The sequence below is a fragment of the Thamnophis sirtalis genome, unplaced genomic scaffold, assembly GCF_051295495.1.
Source record: "Thamnophis sirtalis isolate CommonGarterSnake01/CBP01778 unplaced genomic scaffold, rThaSir2_p1.2 scaffold_8, whole genome shotgun sequence".
Taxonomy (NCBI): Eukaryota; Metazoa; Chordata; class Lepidosauria; order Squamata; family Natricidae; genus Thamnophis; species Thamnophis sirtalis.
This window is the reverse complement of record NW_028261388.1, coordinates 64,491,396-64,511,764: the sequence shown is the minus strand read 5'-3', so window position 1 is coordinate 64,511,764 and position 20,369 is coordinate 64,491,396. Positions and strand designations below refer to the sequence as shown.

The window sequence follows — 20,369 nt, the reverse complement described above, 5'->3', positions numbered from 1 at the left end:
CGAAGCCTGTGGGGAAAAAAAAGAGAGCTTCTATTTTAACTACGACACATCATGGCATCCCAAGATACCTCTAAGATTTCATTTCAGACTCTTTTCTCTGCGTGTAGAGGACTCTTTCATTCTTACCAAAAATTGGAAAGAAAACTGGATCAATTGATTCTAAAATATGAAGTTAAAACTGAGATCGTTGAATGCTTAAATGTTCCTGAAACACAAACGGAAAATGTGAGAAATGGTGTCTGGTCTATCTCAGAGGAAGAGAGGAGGGGGGAAGCCATAAAGACGACTCATTTAAAGAGACAGTGTGCAGAAGGAATGGAGAATCCACCCTTGAGAATTAAAGTTAAATTGGGAAGCTTTATAAGCTTAGGACAACCTTATTATTTCATCACCGACATTCAGAATCCAAAGGTGCCGAAATGTTTTTGTTTGGACTTGCTTATGGAAACATTTGGTAAATGTATCCAACGAATGGCTACTGGACGGAGGAAATTTTGCTGTTGGAGGGACACAGGCTGACAGATGGGACAATACAATTTAAAATTAGCTAGATCGGATTACTTCAATTTGTAATAGATATAGCTGAATAATGACTGATATGGATAGCAATATATATAATTTGGAACTGGCTGATAGATTGATGAATACAATTGAAAACTAGTTAAACCTAATTGCTTTTTTGTGTAACAAATATTGCTGAATAATAATTGTTATTGATAGCAATGTATATAATGTGGAGTTGATATGATAACTAACAATTGGATATGAGAAAATGCCTTTAGATTATATATAAAGAGTATTAACTATAATAATTAGCACTGTTAAAAAACTAAATAAAATCCATACAATCAAATGTTAACCAATACTGGGAAAATGTTATGATATATGATATAATTGAATATTATGGTTGTTTAGCTAAAACAGAATCTAGATCGGATTACTTCAATTTGTAATAGATATAGCTGAATAATGACTGATATAGATAGCAATATATATAATTTGGAATTGGTTGATAGATTGATGAATACAACTGAAAACTAGCTAAACCTAATTGCTTTTTTGTGTAACAGATATTGCTGAATAATAATTGATATTGATAGTAATGTATATAATGTGGAGTTGATATGATAACTAACAATTGGATATGAGAAAATACCTTTAGGTTATACATAAAGAGTATTAACTATAATAATTAGCACTATTAAAAAACTAAATAAAATCCATATAATTAAATGTTAATCAATATTTGGAAAATGTTAGGATATATGATATAATTGAATATTATGGATGTTTAGTTAAAATAGAATATGAGGATTTGATGATAATAGAGGATTTTACAAATAAGTAAATGAACTGCCAGCATGTGTTATGGACTAATTCCTTAGCATAACTAAGGATGAAGGATGTTTAAATAACTATAATAATTAAAACCGGAGGTATAATGATGTTGATATGGTAAATATTCGAGTTAAGATATTTGAATTAATAGGAGTCAACGGAAGAGAAGCACCAAAACATGTTGTAACCAGTTGATATACTTCTTATTTTTTCATAATAGACACCTGTGTTTTGTTTTGTTTTTCTGATTGTTGTTTTTGTCTTTTTCTGTATTATTTGTAATTGATTGATATATTAAGAAAGATGTTGTACCAGTTTTAAACTAAAACTAAAAAACATTTAATAAAAAAAAAAAAAGAAAGAAATGAAAAGTTTTGTTGAAGATCCCCTGACCGTAAGCGATCAGTTGGATGCCTTATTAGGACCTAACGTTTATACCTGGGATGAAATGCAAAATATAATGAGAACTTTGTTTAGCCCAGAGGAAAGAAATTTAATTAGGACAGCTGCAATGGCGATTTGGGAAAGGGAGAATCCGGGAGTACAAGGAAATCAAATCAGAGGGGACATTAAATACCCATTAGTAAGGCCAAATTGGAATAATAATGATGCAGAGGGAAGACAGAATATGATGGATTTGAGATCAATAATCATAAAAGGAATGAAAGAAGCTATTCCACAAGCATAAAACATGACCAAAGCAGTAAATATAAATCAAGGGAAAGATGAGGACCCGGCGACATATTTGCAGCGTCTTAAGGACGGAATGCGGAAATATGCTGGGGTGGATCCGGACAATGCTCTAAATATCCAATTGGTGAAAATCCAGTTTGTTACCAAAGCCTGGCCGGATATTGCTAAGAAGTTACAGAAGAGGGGAAATTGGACCACGGAAGCTATGGAGGTTCTGTTAAGAGAAGCACAAAAGGTTTATGTAAACAGAGAGGAAGAGAAAGTGAAGAAAGATGGACAGAGAACCAGTAAGATGATGGCAATTGCAGTAAGGGAAGTGATGCAGGTGGAGAAAAGGGAAGAAGAAAGGAGTTGGGCGCCACGTGGGCGAGGGGGAGGGACTGTTGGATTTAGAGGTAGGTTCGGAATGAGGAATCGGGGTGGAGCCACCAGAGGGATGATGAGAGGAGGGGCAATGGGTGAAAGAGGAACTTGCTTTCACTGTGGCAGGATGGGGCATTTTAAAAGAGAGTGCCCCGCCCTGATCAGAGGGGAACAAATTAATAGGCTGATGGAAGAGGACGAAGACATATACTAGGGAAGTCAGGGGCCCCTCATTAGGAGTTCCCGCCAGGAGCCCTTGATAAATTTGGAGGTGGGGACTCAAGAATATACCTTCTTAGTGGACACCGGGGCATCTAGAACCTCTGTATGTGTGATGCCAAGGGAAGGAAAAATTGATAAGCAGGCAAAAATCAAAGTCAGTGGGGTGAAAGGGGAAGCTTTTAATGTGAAACAGTTAGAACCAATCAAAATAAAATATGGGGAAAATGAAATTCGGACTCTAAAATTATTGTATGTGCCTGAAGCAGGAATTAACATCATGGGAAGAGATCTGATGTCTGCCTTGGGAATTACAATAAGCTTTAACAAAAGTGAAACAGTTTATGTTCTAACGGAAGAGAAAGAACAAAGGATTGATCCTTTGGTTTGGGTGCAACCGGGGAATGGGGTGGATTAGAGATAGAGCCTCTAAAAATAAAATTGAAACCTAATAGTGAGGTAGTGAGCCAAAAACAATATAATATTTCGATAGAAGGAAGAAAAGGTCTCCAACCAGTAATAGATCAGTTGGTGGAAGACGGGTTGTTGGAAGGGACCATGTCACCTTACAATACCCCTATATTGCCTGTAAGAAAGCCAGATGGTACCTATAGGATGGTGCAAGATTTGAGGCTTTTGAATAAAATTGTGGAAACTAGGCACCCGGTGGTCCCAAATCCTTACACGATTCTGAGTAAAATACCTGTAGACCACCGCTGGTTTAGTGTAATCGATCTAAAAGATGCCTTTTGGTCTTGTCCTTTGGACAAAGACAGTAGGGCTTTATTTGCATTTGAATGGGAGAACCCTTTTACCGGGAGGAAGCGACAATATCAGTGGACGGTATTGCCACAGGGATTTACAGAATCCCCAAATTTGTTTGGACAAGTATTAGAACAAACTTTAGAGAAGTTTAAATTGCCTAAGGGAGTGGGTATGCTACAATATGTAGATGATCTATTGATATCAGGTAAGAAGAAAATAGATACTGAGGAAGGAACAATAGCTTTACTAAACTTTTTAGCCCAACAGGGTCTGAGAGTAAGTAAAGGGAAGCTTCAGTTTGTAGAACAAGAAGTAAAATATTTGGGACATTTAATTAGTCAGGGTTCGAGGAAGATAAGTGCTGAGAGAATCCAAGGTATTGTGGAGCAACCAAGGCCTAAAACGCAGAAAGAATTGAGAAAGTTTTTGGGACTGATTGGATATTGCAGGCTATGGATAGAAGATTATGCCAAATGGACAAAAGGATTATATGAACAGCTAGCTCAAACAAAGCCATTTAAAATCGGCTGGACAAAGGAGCTGGATGAGGATTTTCAGGGGCTGAAATACTTGTTAGTGAAGGCCCCGGTTCTCAGTTTACCTAATTTAGAGAACCCATTTCATCTTTTTGTCACCGTGGAGGGGGGAGTAGCTCTTGGAATCTTGACACAAACTTGGGCAGGACAGAGGAAGCCAGTTGCATATTTGTCAGAGAATCTGGACCCAGTGGCCCAGGGATGGCCTACTTGTATTCAAGCAATCGCAGCGGTAGCTTTACTAGTAAAGAAAAGTGAGAAAATCACAATGGGGGGAGCGCTAATTGTAAGCAGCCCACACCAAGTGAGAACACTGTTGAGACAAAAAGCTGGGAGGTGGTTGACTGATTCAAGGTTGTTGAAATATGAGGGAATGTTGCTGGATCATGCTGACCTAGTTCTAACAACGGACTCGGCATTGAATCCAGCACAGTTCCTCAATAAAACTAATTCATCAGGAGGTGAAGAAATTGAACATTGGTGTAGTGAAATAGTGGATTTAGAAACAAAAATTAGGCCGGATTTACAGGATACCCCTTTGGAAAAGGGAGAAAGATGGTACATTGATGGTTCTTCACGAGTGGTGGAGGGGAAAAGGCAAAATGGGTACGCTATAATTCAGGAGGGCACGTGGGCTCTTTTGGAAGGGGGGAGGTTGCCAAACCATTGGTCTGCACAGGCAGCTGAATTATATGCCTTGAAAAGAGCTCTCATATTGGGGGAAAAATCAAATTTAACGATTTACACCGACTCTAAGTACGCCTTTGGAGTGGTGCAAACCTTTGGGAAAATCTGGAAGGAAAGGGGGTATGTGACAAGCCAAGGAAAAGACCTGATACATCAACAATTAATAGAAGAAGTATTATCAGCCCTTGTATTGCCACATAGAGTTGCAGTGGTGCATTTAAGGGCACATCAAAAAGGGGATGAAATAGAGAAACAGGGAAACAGGCTGGCAGACCAGGAGGCTAAAGAGGCAGGCATGAATGAAGTCATTGAACAGATCAAAGTTATGATTCCCCATGTGTATGAAGTGAAAGAAATACCAATTTTTAATGAGAAGGAGGAGAATAAAATTAAACAAATAGGGGGAAAGAAGGATGAAGAGGGGAAATGGTGGTTACCAGATGGGAGGCAAATCCTCAATTACCCCCTAATGAGACAAATCTTTGAGAGATTACATGAGGGGAGCCATTGGGGAACTCAGGCTCTGATTGATGAAGTACTAAAGAAGTATGCAGGAATAAAAGTTTATACTGCCGCGCAACAAGTGACCCAAAAATGTATAATTTGTCAGAGGGTAAACCAAAACCAATTAAGGGAAAGACAAAGAGGAGGGAGGCCTTTAGCGCTTTATCCTTTTCAAAATATACAAATAGACTTTACTGAAATGCCACAGGTGGGAAGATATAAATATTTGTTGGTTATTATAGATCATTTAACGGGGTGGGTGGAAGCCTACCCTTGTTTTGATGAAACTGCTAGAACTGTAGTCAGATTAATCTTAGAGCATATTATACCAAGATATGGAGTGGTTCAGAGAATCGATAGTGATCAGGGAAGACATTTCACGGGGAAGATTACTCAAGGAATTGCTAATGTATTGGGAATTAAGTGGGACCTGCATAGCCCGTGGCATCCGCCCTCTAGTGGAAAGGTGGAAAATATGAATGGAAAAATTAAAGTAATGCTGACAAAGTTGTATTTGGAGACAGGAATGAATTGGATAAAAGCTTTGCCGATAGCTTTATTTAGAATAAGAACACAACCCAGGAGGGATGTGGGAATCTCACCGTACGAAATGTTATTTGGAATGCCATTAAGAGATGTTGGGATACGAATGGGAGATTTACCTAGTAAAGACAAAGGGTTGATCCAATACTTGCAAACACTGTCCCAGACTTTTGAATTTTTCAGAAAAGCTGGATATTTGATACAGACTCCTCCATTGAGCTTCAAAGTACACTCCATTGAAGTGGGAGACCAGGTGTGGATAAAAACTTGGAAGGACGACTCCCTAAAGCCAAAGTGGGATGGACCATTCCTGGTGTTGCTGACCACGGACACTGCAATCCGGACTGGAGAAAAAGGCTGGACCCACTACACCAGAGCGAAGAGAGCCAATTTGGAAGAACCAGGAACCTGGAGGGCGTTTCAAAAGGAGCCATTGAAGTTGGTGTTGAAAAGGCAACAACTTTCCTAAAAGAAAGGTTATTTGTGGGTTCCTAATTTGTGACCAATGCGCTGGTTTTGTTCCTGTCCTTGTGCCGTGCGACATCATCAATTACTCCAACGGTACAAGGGGCACTGAGTAATCCCTTCTCTGATAACTATCACACCTGTTAGGAAATGAAGATCCGACCTGCGCAAGTTATTGGCCGCCCTTACGTTCAAAGGGTAAAGCAACCACGATGCCCTTTCATCAGAGGACAAGTAGAAGGGTTCTGGGATTATTGGGTTCCACCTATGTCTTGCAAATATTTCCTATGGCATTTTATAGGGATGATAATAGTGATGGGAATTTTACTTTTAATCGTATGGGGGGTATGTACGCATGAAAATAGAGGCAGGAAAGGGATGGTAGAGGAAGTCTATGGAATCCCTTTCCCGCACAATCGCTCAAAAAGATCAATTGTTCCATATTCTGATGGACCAAGGTGCAATCCCGAAGGAATATGTATTTACCCTCACCATATACATGGGAAAGCTAGTACTTGGATAACTTTGACATGTTGGTTACAGGATACAGAGGCACCATGTTTCACGACGTGGAAAGTCTGGCCTGCGAATAAGAAAGCTCCTCGGTATGTGAGAGGTATGTCATATTCTGGAAAGAATAGGTGTCGGTCACGAATAACCATCAAGGTGACTGAACAAACGATAGGATGGTATCAGTGCACCCAGTATCAATCAGAAAGGACTGAAAAATTTATAATGGCAGAAGTAACCTCCAGAGCGAGTATAGGATATCCTCCTTTTAGCGAATGGTTCCTGTCCTTTTTGGAACAACAGCAAGAGTGGGGAAGCGACGGTTTTAGCCATCTCGAGAAAAGAGCATTAAGATTAGTTAGGACAAGAAGAGAATTGAAGGATGACACCTGTAGGGCCTGTCTACAAAAGACTAAACAAGGTACAAGGATTTCTATGACCTTAATATATTATACTATGAAGCCAGAATGTAATGAGACCATATTACCAACATGTGTATATAATAATACTCAATACAACCAGTGCCACACTCCAAATGGAATACAGTGCTATGAGCCTAAAGCTGTAGGACCTATCAAGAGTACTGTTACTATTGTAGGATATAAGGGAGGTGGATCTGCAGATAAGGTAGCACAGTACAAAAAGGGAGAAAATTCCCTGGTGGGATCCAATACCACTAAAGGAACCACAATTGATATTTGCTTTGATGTTTGTGCAGCTATTGAGAAAGGACAAGGGCAGAAGTCCTGGGGAGGGGTTACTTGTGGGTCGCATTCTTGGGAACAACAATATATTGTCAATCGCAGGTACCTGTGGCAGGAGCCATCTTCAGGATCCACATATGGTGGTTACGGTGGAATTACCTATTGGTATGCCCCTATAAATCATCAAACTGCTAAGGGACCCCCTGGTATAACCTTATTTCAACCCTCGGTAACTACAGACTGTCTGTCAGGTTCTTGTACACCTCTGTGTCTTCGACTTAATTTAACAGAAGTCAATCGCTATTATACTAAAGATGATAAACATCCTACCATTAGATATTTCACGTTGGGACTCGGGGTGGATGGAATAGGAAAAGACCCTTACGGTTGGATTGTCATAAAAACCGAGTTGACTAAGCTAACGAATCAGCCTGTAAAGTTCTTCTGGAGTTATGAAGAAGAATTGGAAAACTTAACGACCTACCCACGCCTCCGAGGGCAAAGAACATGTTTGTAAATTTGGCTCAGGAAGTAGCTAAAGAACTTATGCTAAAGAATTGCTTTGTGTGTGGAGGGACTACAATGGGAGATAGGTGGCCATGGCATGTGCAAGAGGCAAATTATACTGAAATAGCACTATACCAAAGAAACTTCACTTTTAAAAATAATTTCAATGAAACCTGGCAGGTTACATCCCATATAGTAGGTCATATATGTTATACTAGAAATAAGAATAACCAAACTAATCGGAATAAACCCATGGGCTTTTTGAAATGTACTAATGAATGGGAGAATAATATTTGGAGTTCACAAATTAATATGAGTAAACCTGAGAACTCGTTACTGAATGTAACTCAATTACAAGGAATCTGGGATCCAGAAAACGATACTGTTGCATGGAATTCACCTGATGGATTGTATTGGATATGCGGTAACTTTGCATATAATATGTTACCTGCAGGTTGGTATGGGTCATGTGTTCTGGGGGCCATTCAACCTTCATTTTTCCTAATTCCTATTGAAAAGAGACAAAGATTGGGAATCCCTGTATATGATGTTCTCGCACGACGTAGACGTTCAGTGGATCTCTCTAAAGGGATAAAAATAGGTAACTGGAGGGATGATGAGTGGCCCCCTGAGAGAATTATTGCATATTATGATCCTGCAACGTGGGCACAAGATGGGTCGTGGGGATATAGAACGCCAATATATATGATTAACAGAATTATTAGGTTACAAGCAGTATTAGAAGTAATTACAAATGAAACTGCAAAGGCGTTAACAAAACTTGCAAAGGAAAGTGTATTATCAAGAACATATATTATGCAGAATCGCTTAGCATTAGACTATTTGCTCGCTGCAGAAGGAGGGGTTTGCGGAAAGTTTAGTCTTAGCAATTGTTGTATACAAATTGATGATTCTGGAATAGTAATAGAGAAAATCACCCATAAAATGATACAGACAGCTCATGTTCCTGTGCAGACCTGGACCGGCCTGTTAGATGAAGGAGGGTTCCTAGGGGACATTTTCAGAAACTGGAAGCAAGCCTTATTTATGGTTGGTGTAATTTTTATTGGATTAATGTTGTTGCCATGTCTAATCCTGGTAATAAGAAACTTAGTAATCACAACTGTGAAAAGTGTTATGCAGGCCCAACAAACAGAGAAAACAATGATGGTACTAAAAGAGATTGGTAACCAAATACACCTGTTGGAAAGTATGGACACTCTACACCCTATGAAAAATACTGAAACTGAGAAAGAAAGATTGAAAGAAATAAAAGAAAATATTAAACAAATCACCAAATAAGAAATGGGGGAATTGGAGTAATAAAATAATATAAAGTGTTTATATTTTACTGAAATAGTCCCCTAGGGGGAGCTATACCACGTGGTAATGGCGGAGAGAAGGAATATGTAAATACTTGATTGGAGAGAGGAGAACAATGAACTGTAAGAGGAGTGGCTATGAATTGAGCGGGAAAAATGTGATTGCTTGATTGGCCAGAGGGATGCCGAGAGCTAATTGGTTAAAATTGTATTCCCAAATAAGGTAAAAGATAGGGTAATCATTGTCTCTGATTGGTCTGTAACCACCCTCGTCAGGCTAGCTGACGAGGAGTAGGAGGAGTTAGGGAGGCTATAACTACTGTTTCACTTTCAAATTTGGTGTGGCTCTCCTTTGTGACTCAGGTGAAGTCAGGGTGAGACCCACCACGCTTTGCAAACCGTTTTCAAATTAGCTCTGATATTCTTTGAATAAAAGGAACTTTATTCTTTCACTCCGAAACTCGTCTTTGGATTTTTGGTTCAAAATTCTGCAAACAGGAGGAAGAAGACAGAGAGAAACAGAGAGAGAATTACAGAAAGAGGCAGAGACGGAGGAAGGGAGGGGAGAGACAAAGAGCCACAGACAGACAGACACACAGACAGACACACAGAGAGACCGAGAGAAGGAAGAGAGAGAAAGAAAGGAATAATTGGTGGTTGTTTTTTTCCCTTTTTTTCTTTTTAAAAGAAAGGCACTCTTTCCACTTAGGGCCAGGAGCCTGCTCTTAAACTTCCCAGAAAAAAATTCATTTATTTGTAATTAGAAATAAATATTTCACAATATATAATTACATATTGTATTTGTGATTAATCACTATGCTTTAATTATGTTCAATTTATAACAATAAAATACATCCTGCATAACAGATATTTACATTATGATTCATAACAGTAGCAAAATTACAGTTATAGAGTAGCAACAAAAATAATTTTATTGTTGGGGGTCACCACAACATGAGGAACTGTATTAAAGGGTCGCGGCATTAGGAATGTTGAGAACCACTGTTCTAAACTCTTTTTATTAGAAATAAAAAAATACCAGAAACTTAATTGAAAAATTATCCATAGAATGTTACTGTATTATTTTTAAGAATCATCTGAGTTCTCCTTCTACCCCATTTTTACAACAAAAAAAGGGGGGGATTCAAAAACTTTCACAGAAACCATGGTTTGTACAAATTATAGTGTATACATCTATTTATTCATATCTCACCTTATTAATTTTACAAATAACTCAAGATGGCAAACTTTCTCCTCCTATTTTTCCCATAACAACAACCCTGTGAAGTGGGTTATACTGAGACACAGTGACCCAAAGTCACCCAGCTGGCTTTCATGGCTAAGGCAAAACTTGAACTCATCATCTCCTGCTCTACAACTAGATTTTAATTCTTTTCCACAAATAACATATATAACCAATATATAGGTGCATAGTTATAATTCATGATAAATTCTCAAGTGTTTTTAAAAATCTAATGGACAGTTATTGCAAAGACAGAAATGCTTTTCTACTGACTAATATTATGATATTTCAAAGACCTTCCAGTATTAGACTTATAGTTCTTCAACTAATATAACAGCAATTCAAAGAGGTATGTTCAAGTATGGCATAGCTATTGTCACAACCTGATTTGAGCAAGGTTTCACTGGAAATATGTTAATATAAATTTATGATACAAGTTTAATTACCTTTCCTAACTTACTAGGGAATTTTCCATAAATTCTGTATCCAAAGCTAAATAATTTACTTCTAGTCTGATTACATTGCATACATTGAGTTCGATCAAAACTTGATAAGACCAGATTTATTTATCATATGGATACCATGAAATAACACATATTTATTCCCTAATTGACATTGTAATAAGTTCTTTTGAATTACCTTGTTGGGTTTCTGGCCCTCTGGAGACAAGGTTTTGCATTTTTCTCTAAGACAATTTTAATCTGGTTATCACAATATCCCCCTTCTTCCTGATTTTTGTACTGGCTAGTATAGAGCCTTGAATAGAAAGCTTCTTTAATTTCTCTGTCTTCAGGAAGTCATTTCTTGGGGCTTTCTGTTTTCCTGAAATGAGACTTTTATTGCTCCCTGCAGTTTTCTTTGATCACTATTTGTCATTGTCTATCTCTTTATTAAGTTTGCCTTTTTAAAGGATAAATAGCTGTCCCTCCAGGCTTTCTTTCCATCCTTACTCTCTCAGTTTTTCTTTCTGTTTCTTTGCCATTAACTTATTCCAAAGGCCATGGGAAAAACATTCATGCCTACTTTGGATCTACCCCATTTTCCTAATACAACCATCATATTTAGACAGTTTCAGTCCTGATCTAATATAAATAAAAAGTTCCAAGCAATGTATGCGATTCAATAATAATTACATTCTGCCTATTGTTTTTTGAGTAGCCAACTGGATTTGATACTTGCTCTACAGGCTCTCCCAATAATTTAGTTGACTGTCTTTCAACAACAATGAATGAATGAATGAATGAATGAATGAATGAATGAATGAATGAATGAATGAATGAATGAATCTACCCTTATATAGGCCAATTGCTGGATTGGTCAGTTACTCTTTTTTAGATCTACAAAATAGGCAAGGGCAAACTACTTCTGAAATCTTGTTGAGAAAACTTCAGGGACTTATCCAGAAGTCTCTGATTTAAAGGGAATACACACACACACACACACACACACACAGAGAGAGAGAGAGAGAGAGACCCACCCATTGTAAGGGCCCCTCTCCTAACTTAAGAAAGTGAAGACTCTTGAAACTGAGTATTTCAAAAGGAACCTTTTATTAAGAAGAATGGAAGCCATTAAATCCAAAGCAACATCTGAATCTCCTTAGGCAATGCAAGTAGAATTAAAGTAATATAGACCCCTCCCATTAGTTAGAATGCAGACTTTAGACAATACACAAGTGTGAAGATGTTTCCTTTATCCACTGCCCTGAGAGCAGAATAAACATACATTCCCATGGCTATCTTCCATTAGACTTAAAGTGAAACATCCCACATGGCCATCATAAACATTCCCACAAAAGGTGACAGGATCTCAAGGCACTTTGGCACCAGGAAACCAATTGTAAAATATCAGTTGTCATGGGCACTATTAATAAATCGACTCCAAGGCCCCCCTCTGCCTTGAATGGCAGTATCAATTTTAGGGATCTGACATGCTGCCATCCTCAGAAAAAGGAGAGATACCTTTGTGAAAAGATAGAAACAGAAATTCCATCATAGTATTTTAACAAGGTTTGTCAGGGTATTGGGAGTGAAATTTTTTCAGTAAGGTAGGGGCCATAACATGGTGTTTAGCTAACCATTCATTTTGGGATGAATGTACATGCTTCCAAGCAACTAAGGGTTTTCCCCCTGTGGAGCCTAGAGTCAAGGATTTCCTTAATTTCAAAGTATTGTTCACCTTCTATCATTATAGGAACAGGTGGTGTATGTGCAGGTGGTCTGAGATTACTTCTTGTTTGAGTAAACTAATGTGAAATACTGGGTGTACTGGCCTGAGTGTCTTTGGAAAGAGTAGTTCTACTGTCACTGGGTTTATGACTCTAGTTATAGGGAAAGATCCAATGAAATTTGGACCTAATTTATTTGATGGCTGCAATGACTTCAGGAATTTTGAAGATAAGTATACTCTATCTCCAACATTTGGTTTGGATTCCATTCTTTTCTTGTCATCTTGAATTTTAAAAGCTGCTCTAGCTTCCTCTAAAGCTAATCTAATTACTGGCCATGTGTTTCGTAATGTGTCTATCCACTTCTTAAGTGAGGGAATAGTGGGTTCTTCTGTGGGTATTTCAGGTATGGGGTTGAAATCCTGGCCTGTTGCTTCTCAAAATGGGTTAAACCAGTGCTTGACTGTACAGAGTTATTGAATGCCACTTTCACAAAAGGTAAAAGTTCAGCCCAGTTATCCTGTGGAAAATTAATAAAATATCTTAGATATTGTTCTAGGACCGAGTTAAGTTTTTCAGTTTGCCCTTTAGTTTGGGCATGGTGCGATGAGCTGAACCCTTGGGTGGTGCCAAGTAAAGTTAAAAATGCCCTCCAAAATTTTGAGGTGAATTGGACCCCTCTGTCAGAGATGATTCTCTGCGGGGCTCCATGAAGGCGATAAATGTGCATCAGGAATAACTTGGCTAGACTTTTGGCAGTTGGGATCATTTGGCAAGGTATAAAATGTGCCTGTTTTGAAAACAGGTCTGTTACGACTCAAATGACAGTATTCCCCACACATTCTGGTAGTTCAAAATAAGGTCCATAGCAATCTCTTTCCAGGGTGCTGAAAGTTCAGCTACCTTCTGTAATAGTCCTGGGATTTTCCCTTGAAGTCTTTTAGCTGCCGCACAAATAGGGCAGTTGACTACATAACTCTCTATGTCCTTTTTTAGTGATGGCCACCAAAATTGCCTTTTACTTAGGAATAACGTTTTCACAAACCCAAAGTGTCCAGCTGATTTGGAGTTGTGGCATATTGCCATTAAGCACAGTCTTTGGCTAGCTGGAACATACAACTCCCTCCCACCCAAGCTAAATTATCTTTCATTGGGCAGCTGGATTTGTGGCTCAAAAACCATCCATTGACTAGTTTAAAAGTTTGAGTGGTGTCATTGTCCATCGATGTTTCTTTTTTTCCTGGGATCTGATGGTTACTTTAGCAGCTAGCTGATTGTTTTGTATCATGGGTTTGATTATGTCTGGCTTCATACTATTGTGTTGTGGGTTTTTTGGATAGTGCATCTGCCAGAAAACTCCCCCCCCCCGGAGATATTTGAGCATAAATTTAAACCATTTAAAGTATTGAGCCCATTGTACTTGTTTTGAGGAGAATTTCTTTGGGGTCTTTAAGGCTCCTAAATTTTTATGATCTGTTCAGACTTCAAAAGGAATCTTACTCCCCTCTAGGAAATGCCTCCAGGTTAAAAGTGCCCACCAAACTGCATAAGCTTCTTTCTCCCAAATGGCTCATCTTTGCTCAGTTTCATTCAATTTTTTGGATGTGTAAGCACATGGTTGTAATTGGTCTTGCTCATTTTTCTGAAGGAGTATCACTCCTATTGCCACATCGCTGGCATCTGCTTGTATGACGAATAGTTTATCTGTGTCCAGGTGCTTTAGAATTGGCTCTGCTGAAAACAGCTGTTTAAGTTTTTCAAATGCAGCTTGACATTCCATTGTCCAGTTCAAACACTGCTTCGGTTTCAGGTTACTCTCCCCCTTCGTTTTTAAAAGCTTGGTGATGGGGAGAGTGATCTGGGCAAAAGTGGGAATAAACTGGCAGTAAAAGTTGGCGAATCCCAGGAAGCTTTGTAACTGTTTACATGTTCTGGGTGGTTCCCAATCAAATACCACCTGCACTTTTAAAGGATCCATTTCTATGCCCTGGTGTGAAATGTGGTACCCTACATAATCGATTTTTTCTTGGTGGAATTCACATTTAGAGAGTTTAGCATAAAGTTTGGCAGAGTGAAGTTTGTTCAGAACAGCCTGGACTAGTTTTACATGTTCTGTTTTGGTCTCAGTATATAGCAAAATGTCATCTAAATATATCAAACAGCCCTTATGCAAATGCTCATGTAGCACTTCATTTATTAATTGCATAAATACTGCAGGGGCCCCTTGTAGCCCAAATGGTAGCACTTTGAATTGGTAGCATTCAAGAGGGATGTTAAATGCCATTTTCCATTCGTCTCGCACTTTAATTCTGATACAGTAGTAAGCCTCCCTTATATCCAGCTTTGATTTTTTTTCCTCTTTAGTGATGTGTGCTAGCATGTCTTTCATAAGGGGGAGATGAGTACATGTTCTCCACACTGATCATATTTAAGTTTCAAAAATCCACACAGAGATGTTTAGAGTCATCTTTTTTTCTCTAAATAATACTGGGGCTGCAATTTATGGTTGGGCTGGCTCAATGAAACCCCTTGCTAGATTTTTCTGAATGAATGCCCTCAGTTCTTCCAGCTCCCTCAGGAACATGCTAAACATCTTGGGTTTAGGAAGTTTGACACCGGGTAGGATTTCTATCGTACAGTCAGAGGAGCAAGGGGGGGGGTGATTTCATCAGAGGCTTTTTCGCTAAAAACCTCAGCCAAGTCTTTATATCCTTTGGGCATGCCTGGGTTGGCATAGTGTACGTGGGCATTGCTGTTTCTTGGTGCTCTGCCCCCTCAGTTTCTTTGTGTGGAGTCTCAGCAAGTCACATGCATCTGAACTCTTATGGTGATTTGCTTCCAATTAATTTTGGGGTTCTATTTTTTCAGCCATTCAAGGCCCCAAACTAATGGCCATTCCATGCCCGGCACCACTATAAATGTAAGTATTTCTTTGTGGCTCATGAGAGGCTCGGTGGCAAATGAAGTTGCCCCCCCCCCACTGCTATTGACCCATCCAGTTGGCAAAAAGCTATGGGGCTTTTCAGTTTCCTTACATTAATCCTCAACTTTCTTACCAGGATTGGGCTGATCAAACAGTGGGTGCATCCTGAGTCCACTAAAGCAAAGATTGTCATCCCCCTCTCCCAGTTGGGGATAAACAGTGTTGGGGAGGGTAAACAATTTAATTGGGTTGCTTACCAGTGGTTCAACCTATGGATCACTTCCGGATGAGTATGGTTCCTCCTGCTGAGAAGCTGGGGTTTACACCTCAAAGAGGGGAGGGGTGGAGATTCTATTATCTCTCTGCTCCTCAGGGCCGTCTCCTTCCTGTGCTGGACAGGTTTTGTAGGTCCCCCCCCCCAAATGGGCGCTCTGATTTCCTAGTTGGTGCTTGAGAATGGCAGTCTGCAGCTCGATACCCCTCCTTTCCACACTTGAAACAGGCTGAGGGTTTCAGAGAAGATGCTGTCTGTGGATTGAAAGCTTCTTACTTCCATTGGGTAAAGATTTTCTTCCACACTCACCCTGCTCGGTACTAGTTCCTGGCCACGTTGATCTCTGCCTTTTCAGCAGTGAGATACCACTCATGTAGGTGGTTCAGTGCACTTCAGGCCACGCAGGCATTGTAGAAGTCATCACTCAGCCCATCCTTGAACCAGCTTACCAGGATATCCTCTGGCCAGTTTTCATGACATGCCAGTCTCGGAATTCTTTGGTACACTCTGCCACTGGCTGGTGTCCCTTCTTCACAACTTTAATGTGGTCGTGTGCTTTGTGGTTTGCAATGGGGTCCTTGAAATATCATCTCAGGGCCATTATGAAATGGTCAAAGTCCCGCAGTTCTGGCGCATCAGCATCTTGTAGAGTCACCATCCATCTGGCAGCAGTTCCTTCCAGGGCTAGGGTAACCACTCACACTTGGGATCCTTGGGTTTGAAAATCACGCCTGTATTCTTGCATGTAGGTGAGCACATGTGCCACAAAGAATTCCATTTTTTTCAGGTTGCCATCAAACTTCACCCCAAGGGAAGGAGTTTTTCTTTCTAATTGCAGATGTTGGGGTTGATTGGGAGTGGGCCCCAATCCACATGCCAACTGGGGGAGGGTTTGCTGGGTCCCCTGCTGCTGCTGTTGTGACATCTGCTTGATCAGCAGGGCCCAAAAGGGGGGGTAGCTCCCCTGGCATCATCCACACCTGCTGCCCTTCCAGTACTTCTTGGTTTCCGTTCTGGCTCCCCCCGGATGTTGAGATTTTCCAAAATCTCCATCATCAACTGGGTTACATGTCTCTTCGGATGATCCTCTCTCAGCAAGGCTTCATTTAGCTCCTCCCGGTCAGAGGGGGCTTCTAACTCCAATTTCCACCCCGGTTTTCAGTTACCATGGGTGAGGTCCTCCTGGTCCTCCCATCCCAGCCTTCTTTTGTCCCAATCCCAATTGACCAGTGGGACTTTTTGAGGTCCTCCAGGTTCACCTCATCTTCTCCAACAGGGTACTTGGAGCAGGTCTCCAGTTGGGAGAGGCTTGACGACTCCCTCCAGCATTCAGCTTCCCCTTGTTTACTGTTGTGCTTGGATATGATTTGCAGGGTCCCCTTGGTAGAGCAAGGGTTGACTGTTTTGCAGAGATGTTGCTTTATGTAAGGGCTCCTCTCCTAACTTAAGAAAGTGAAGACTTTTGAAATGGAGTGTTTCAAAAGGAACCTTTCATTAAGAAGAATGGAAGCCATTAACTCCAAAACAACATATGAATCCCCTTAGGCAATGCAAGTAGAATTAAAGCAATAGAGACCCCCTCCCATTAGTTAGAATGCAGATTTTAGCCAATACACAAGTGTGAAGATGTTTCCTTTATCCACTGCCCTGAGAGCTGAATAAACATACATTCCCATGGCTATCTTCCATTAGGCGTTAAAGTGAAATGCCCCACATGGCCATCATAAACATTCCCCCAAAAGGTGGAGGGATATCAAGGCACTTCAGCACCAGGAAACCAGTTGTAAAATATCAGTTGTCACAGGCACTGCTAATAAATCGACTCTATGGTCCCCTCCTCCCAAAAGAATGGCAGTATCACTTTTAGGGATCTGACACCCATCCTACTAGTTCTTTAGATGTGGCTATTAAGTTCAAATAAAAAGAAAAAATGTAAGTTATATAGTAGCAAAAAAACAACAACAAACCAAAAACAAAGGCAGATCACTACAATTTGGATTTTTCCAGAATGATTTCACAATCTTGTATAAATAAAACCTGTAATAACAACAGTTTTTGGTTCATATGAACACACTGATCACATCACAATAAGCAATTTTCCACATAGAAATATTAGTCTACATTTATTATAAAATAACATGCCATTTAGAAAAGCCATACAACAGCTTTTTCACATATATTAAAGCCTTTAGAATAATAGCATATGTTCCTTTATTCTAAAGATGCATAGCCTTTTCTAACTATTAATTTTTAAATACATAACAAAAGATGCAGGGGTGGGTTCCAGCAGCCGCTACTGCTGTTTTGCTATGGTTGCGCATTGTGCTGGGTGCACATGCACAGTATTAAAACATTGTGCATGCACAGAAGCCAAAAACAAGATGGCAGCACCTATGGCACTGCCGGGAGAACTGGTTTGGAGACGTGGTAGGCCTGGGTCGCTGCCAGTTCCAGTGACCCAGGCCGCCAAGTTACTACTGGTTTGGCTGAACCGGTCCAAACCGGTAGGAATCCACCTCTGAAAAGATGTAACTAAGATGTATCTGGAATAAAAGCTCCATAAATATTACATATAAGCACACATATTTAGACAAAACCCTCAGAGATGCAGCTCTTATTCTTGCTAATTTTTATCTGGAAAATTGCCTTTTAGAATTATGAACTTAAAATGTTCCATTTTCAAGAATACAAGTTTCTTTGCAGGCGTATTTCTCTTACCTTTTCACATTTAATTCTTTCTGATACTGTTGTAAACTGTTGGTTGAGCTCTATCAGTTTAGGTTCTATTACTTTCCTGCAGTGACCTCCATAGTTTGTCATCAAGTCAATTGCCTGGTCACGAACAGAGTCTACCTTTGGATGCATATCATTCAGCTCACCTTTTAAGCACTGCAAAACATGAGTAAAACACAGAGCTTTACATTAAATATAAAAACAGGAAAAAAGAAAGGAAAATAAAAAATCCAAGTATCCTGATAGCTACACACAACTGTCATATTTCTTGTAAACAGATTTATGTATGAACCAATTAAAGCATTACGTAGAATCTCCCCTTAAAAAAATAATTTAAAAAGGAGAATAAATTATTTGTAGCTATGAAGCAACATGCTTTTCAAAGTTTTCAATACAAAGACACAAAACCTAGTGAAGGGTATTTTACTTTTGGCATCATCTCAGAAACTTGTACCAAGTAAGCTGATGATTTAAGCTAAAATCTACTACCAATTGATGCTAAACATGCTGGATTTAGAATAGATTTTCTGGCCAGTTATGAGTAAAAGGAACCAAGATGAACTACTTACAGTAAAATCATTTAGATCTGAATCCGAATAAACCCTATTAATGTTTAATACTATAAAATGAACAACTGTTTTTAAACAAATTACATATTTGTAGTTCTTTAATTTCAAGAATTGCCTGCTGATAAATATTCTCTTCTTAAAGGACTTTCAAAAATACATCATGATGATTTTAGGGATATTTCCATTCTCCATGAAATAAGTTTAAATCAAATAAACTGATAATTTATTTGCTAAATTATTAATGGTTTGTACAGTGTTATAATTTTGGATTTAGGAAAAATAATAGTTTACATTTCTTGAGATAGTTGGAGATTTCCAGAATATTTAATTATGTACACTGTTTATAGTGGCAATGATTCAAGACCTTTTAAAATTCTCCAGTCCTAATTACTAATATTACTTTAATATTATGAAAACATAGAAATCACTTAGAACGCAGGTGGGGCTTGACGTCGCAACAACATGACTTGTAATCTTGGGTCTCTAAGATTTCTGTCGATATCTCTGTTTCTGGATGGTCCTTTTGGACCTAAACTGTTCTGAAGGAACAGTGATAGAGAAGACCATGTCCTGCTGATCTCAGGGGTATCACAAAGCCCCTGATTGATCCAGGAGAAAGCTCTTTTTGCCAGCTACAAGAGAAGCAACCAAAATGGCTGCCAAAGGTTGGGACAAGCCTCTAAAACAGAAGCTGTGCAGGAGTGTGTATCGAATTGGTGAGAAAAAAAATTATTATTAGAGAAGGGAAAACCCAAAAGAATTAGAATTTAAAATAAAATTGAGGATAGAAAAAAACAAGTGGCGAATGGTTTAAGATGATTGTGTTATCTTTTCTACTTTAACTTTATTTGTTTTCTATGGATGGACTCTTTACAAATGCCTCTTACTTTTAAACTGGACTGGTCTCTTTTTCTTCCTTCTTCCTCTATACTTTCTTCATTTTTTGTATTTGTGGATTAAAAGCTTCTTCTCTCGTAAGGCTGGGACGCAGCGTAATTTTTACAGTTTTTTCCCCCTCTTGGACAGAGAGGCAAAAACAGATGGAAAAGAGGTAACACTGCCATCTAGTGGCTAAAGGCTTGGCAATAGCAATAGCAATAGCAATAGCAGTTAGACTTATATACCGCTTCATAGGGCTTTCAGCCCTCTCTAAGCGGTTTACAGAGTCAGCATATTGCCCCCAACAATCTGGGTCTTCATTTTACCCACTTCGGAAGGATGGAAGGCTGAGTCAACCCTGAGCCGGTGAGATTTGAACAGCCGAACTGCAGAACTGCAGTCGGCTGAAGTAGCCTGCAGTGCTG

General features: G+C 39.3%; 1 protein-coding gene across 6 annotated transcripts in view; it reads right to left on the bottom strand.

The window, feature by feature from the left end:
* The window catches only part of DMD (dystrophin), a 1,286,665-nt gene that overhangs the window by 705,795 nt on the left and 560,501 nt on the right, over window positions 1-20,369 (bottom strand). For all 6 annotated transcript variants that reach the window (XM_087721810.1, XM_087721811.1, XM_087721815.1 and 3 more), the window contains exon 36: window positions 18,482-18,652. In XM_087721810.1, coding sequence (XP_087577936.1) covers window positions 18,482-18,652 — 171 coding nt within the window. The remainder of the gene's footprint in view (window positions 1-18,481; window positions 18,653-20,369) is intronic.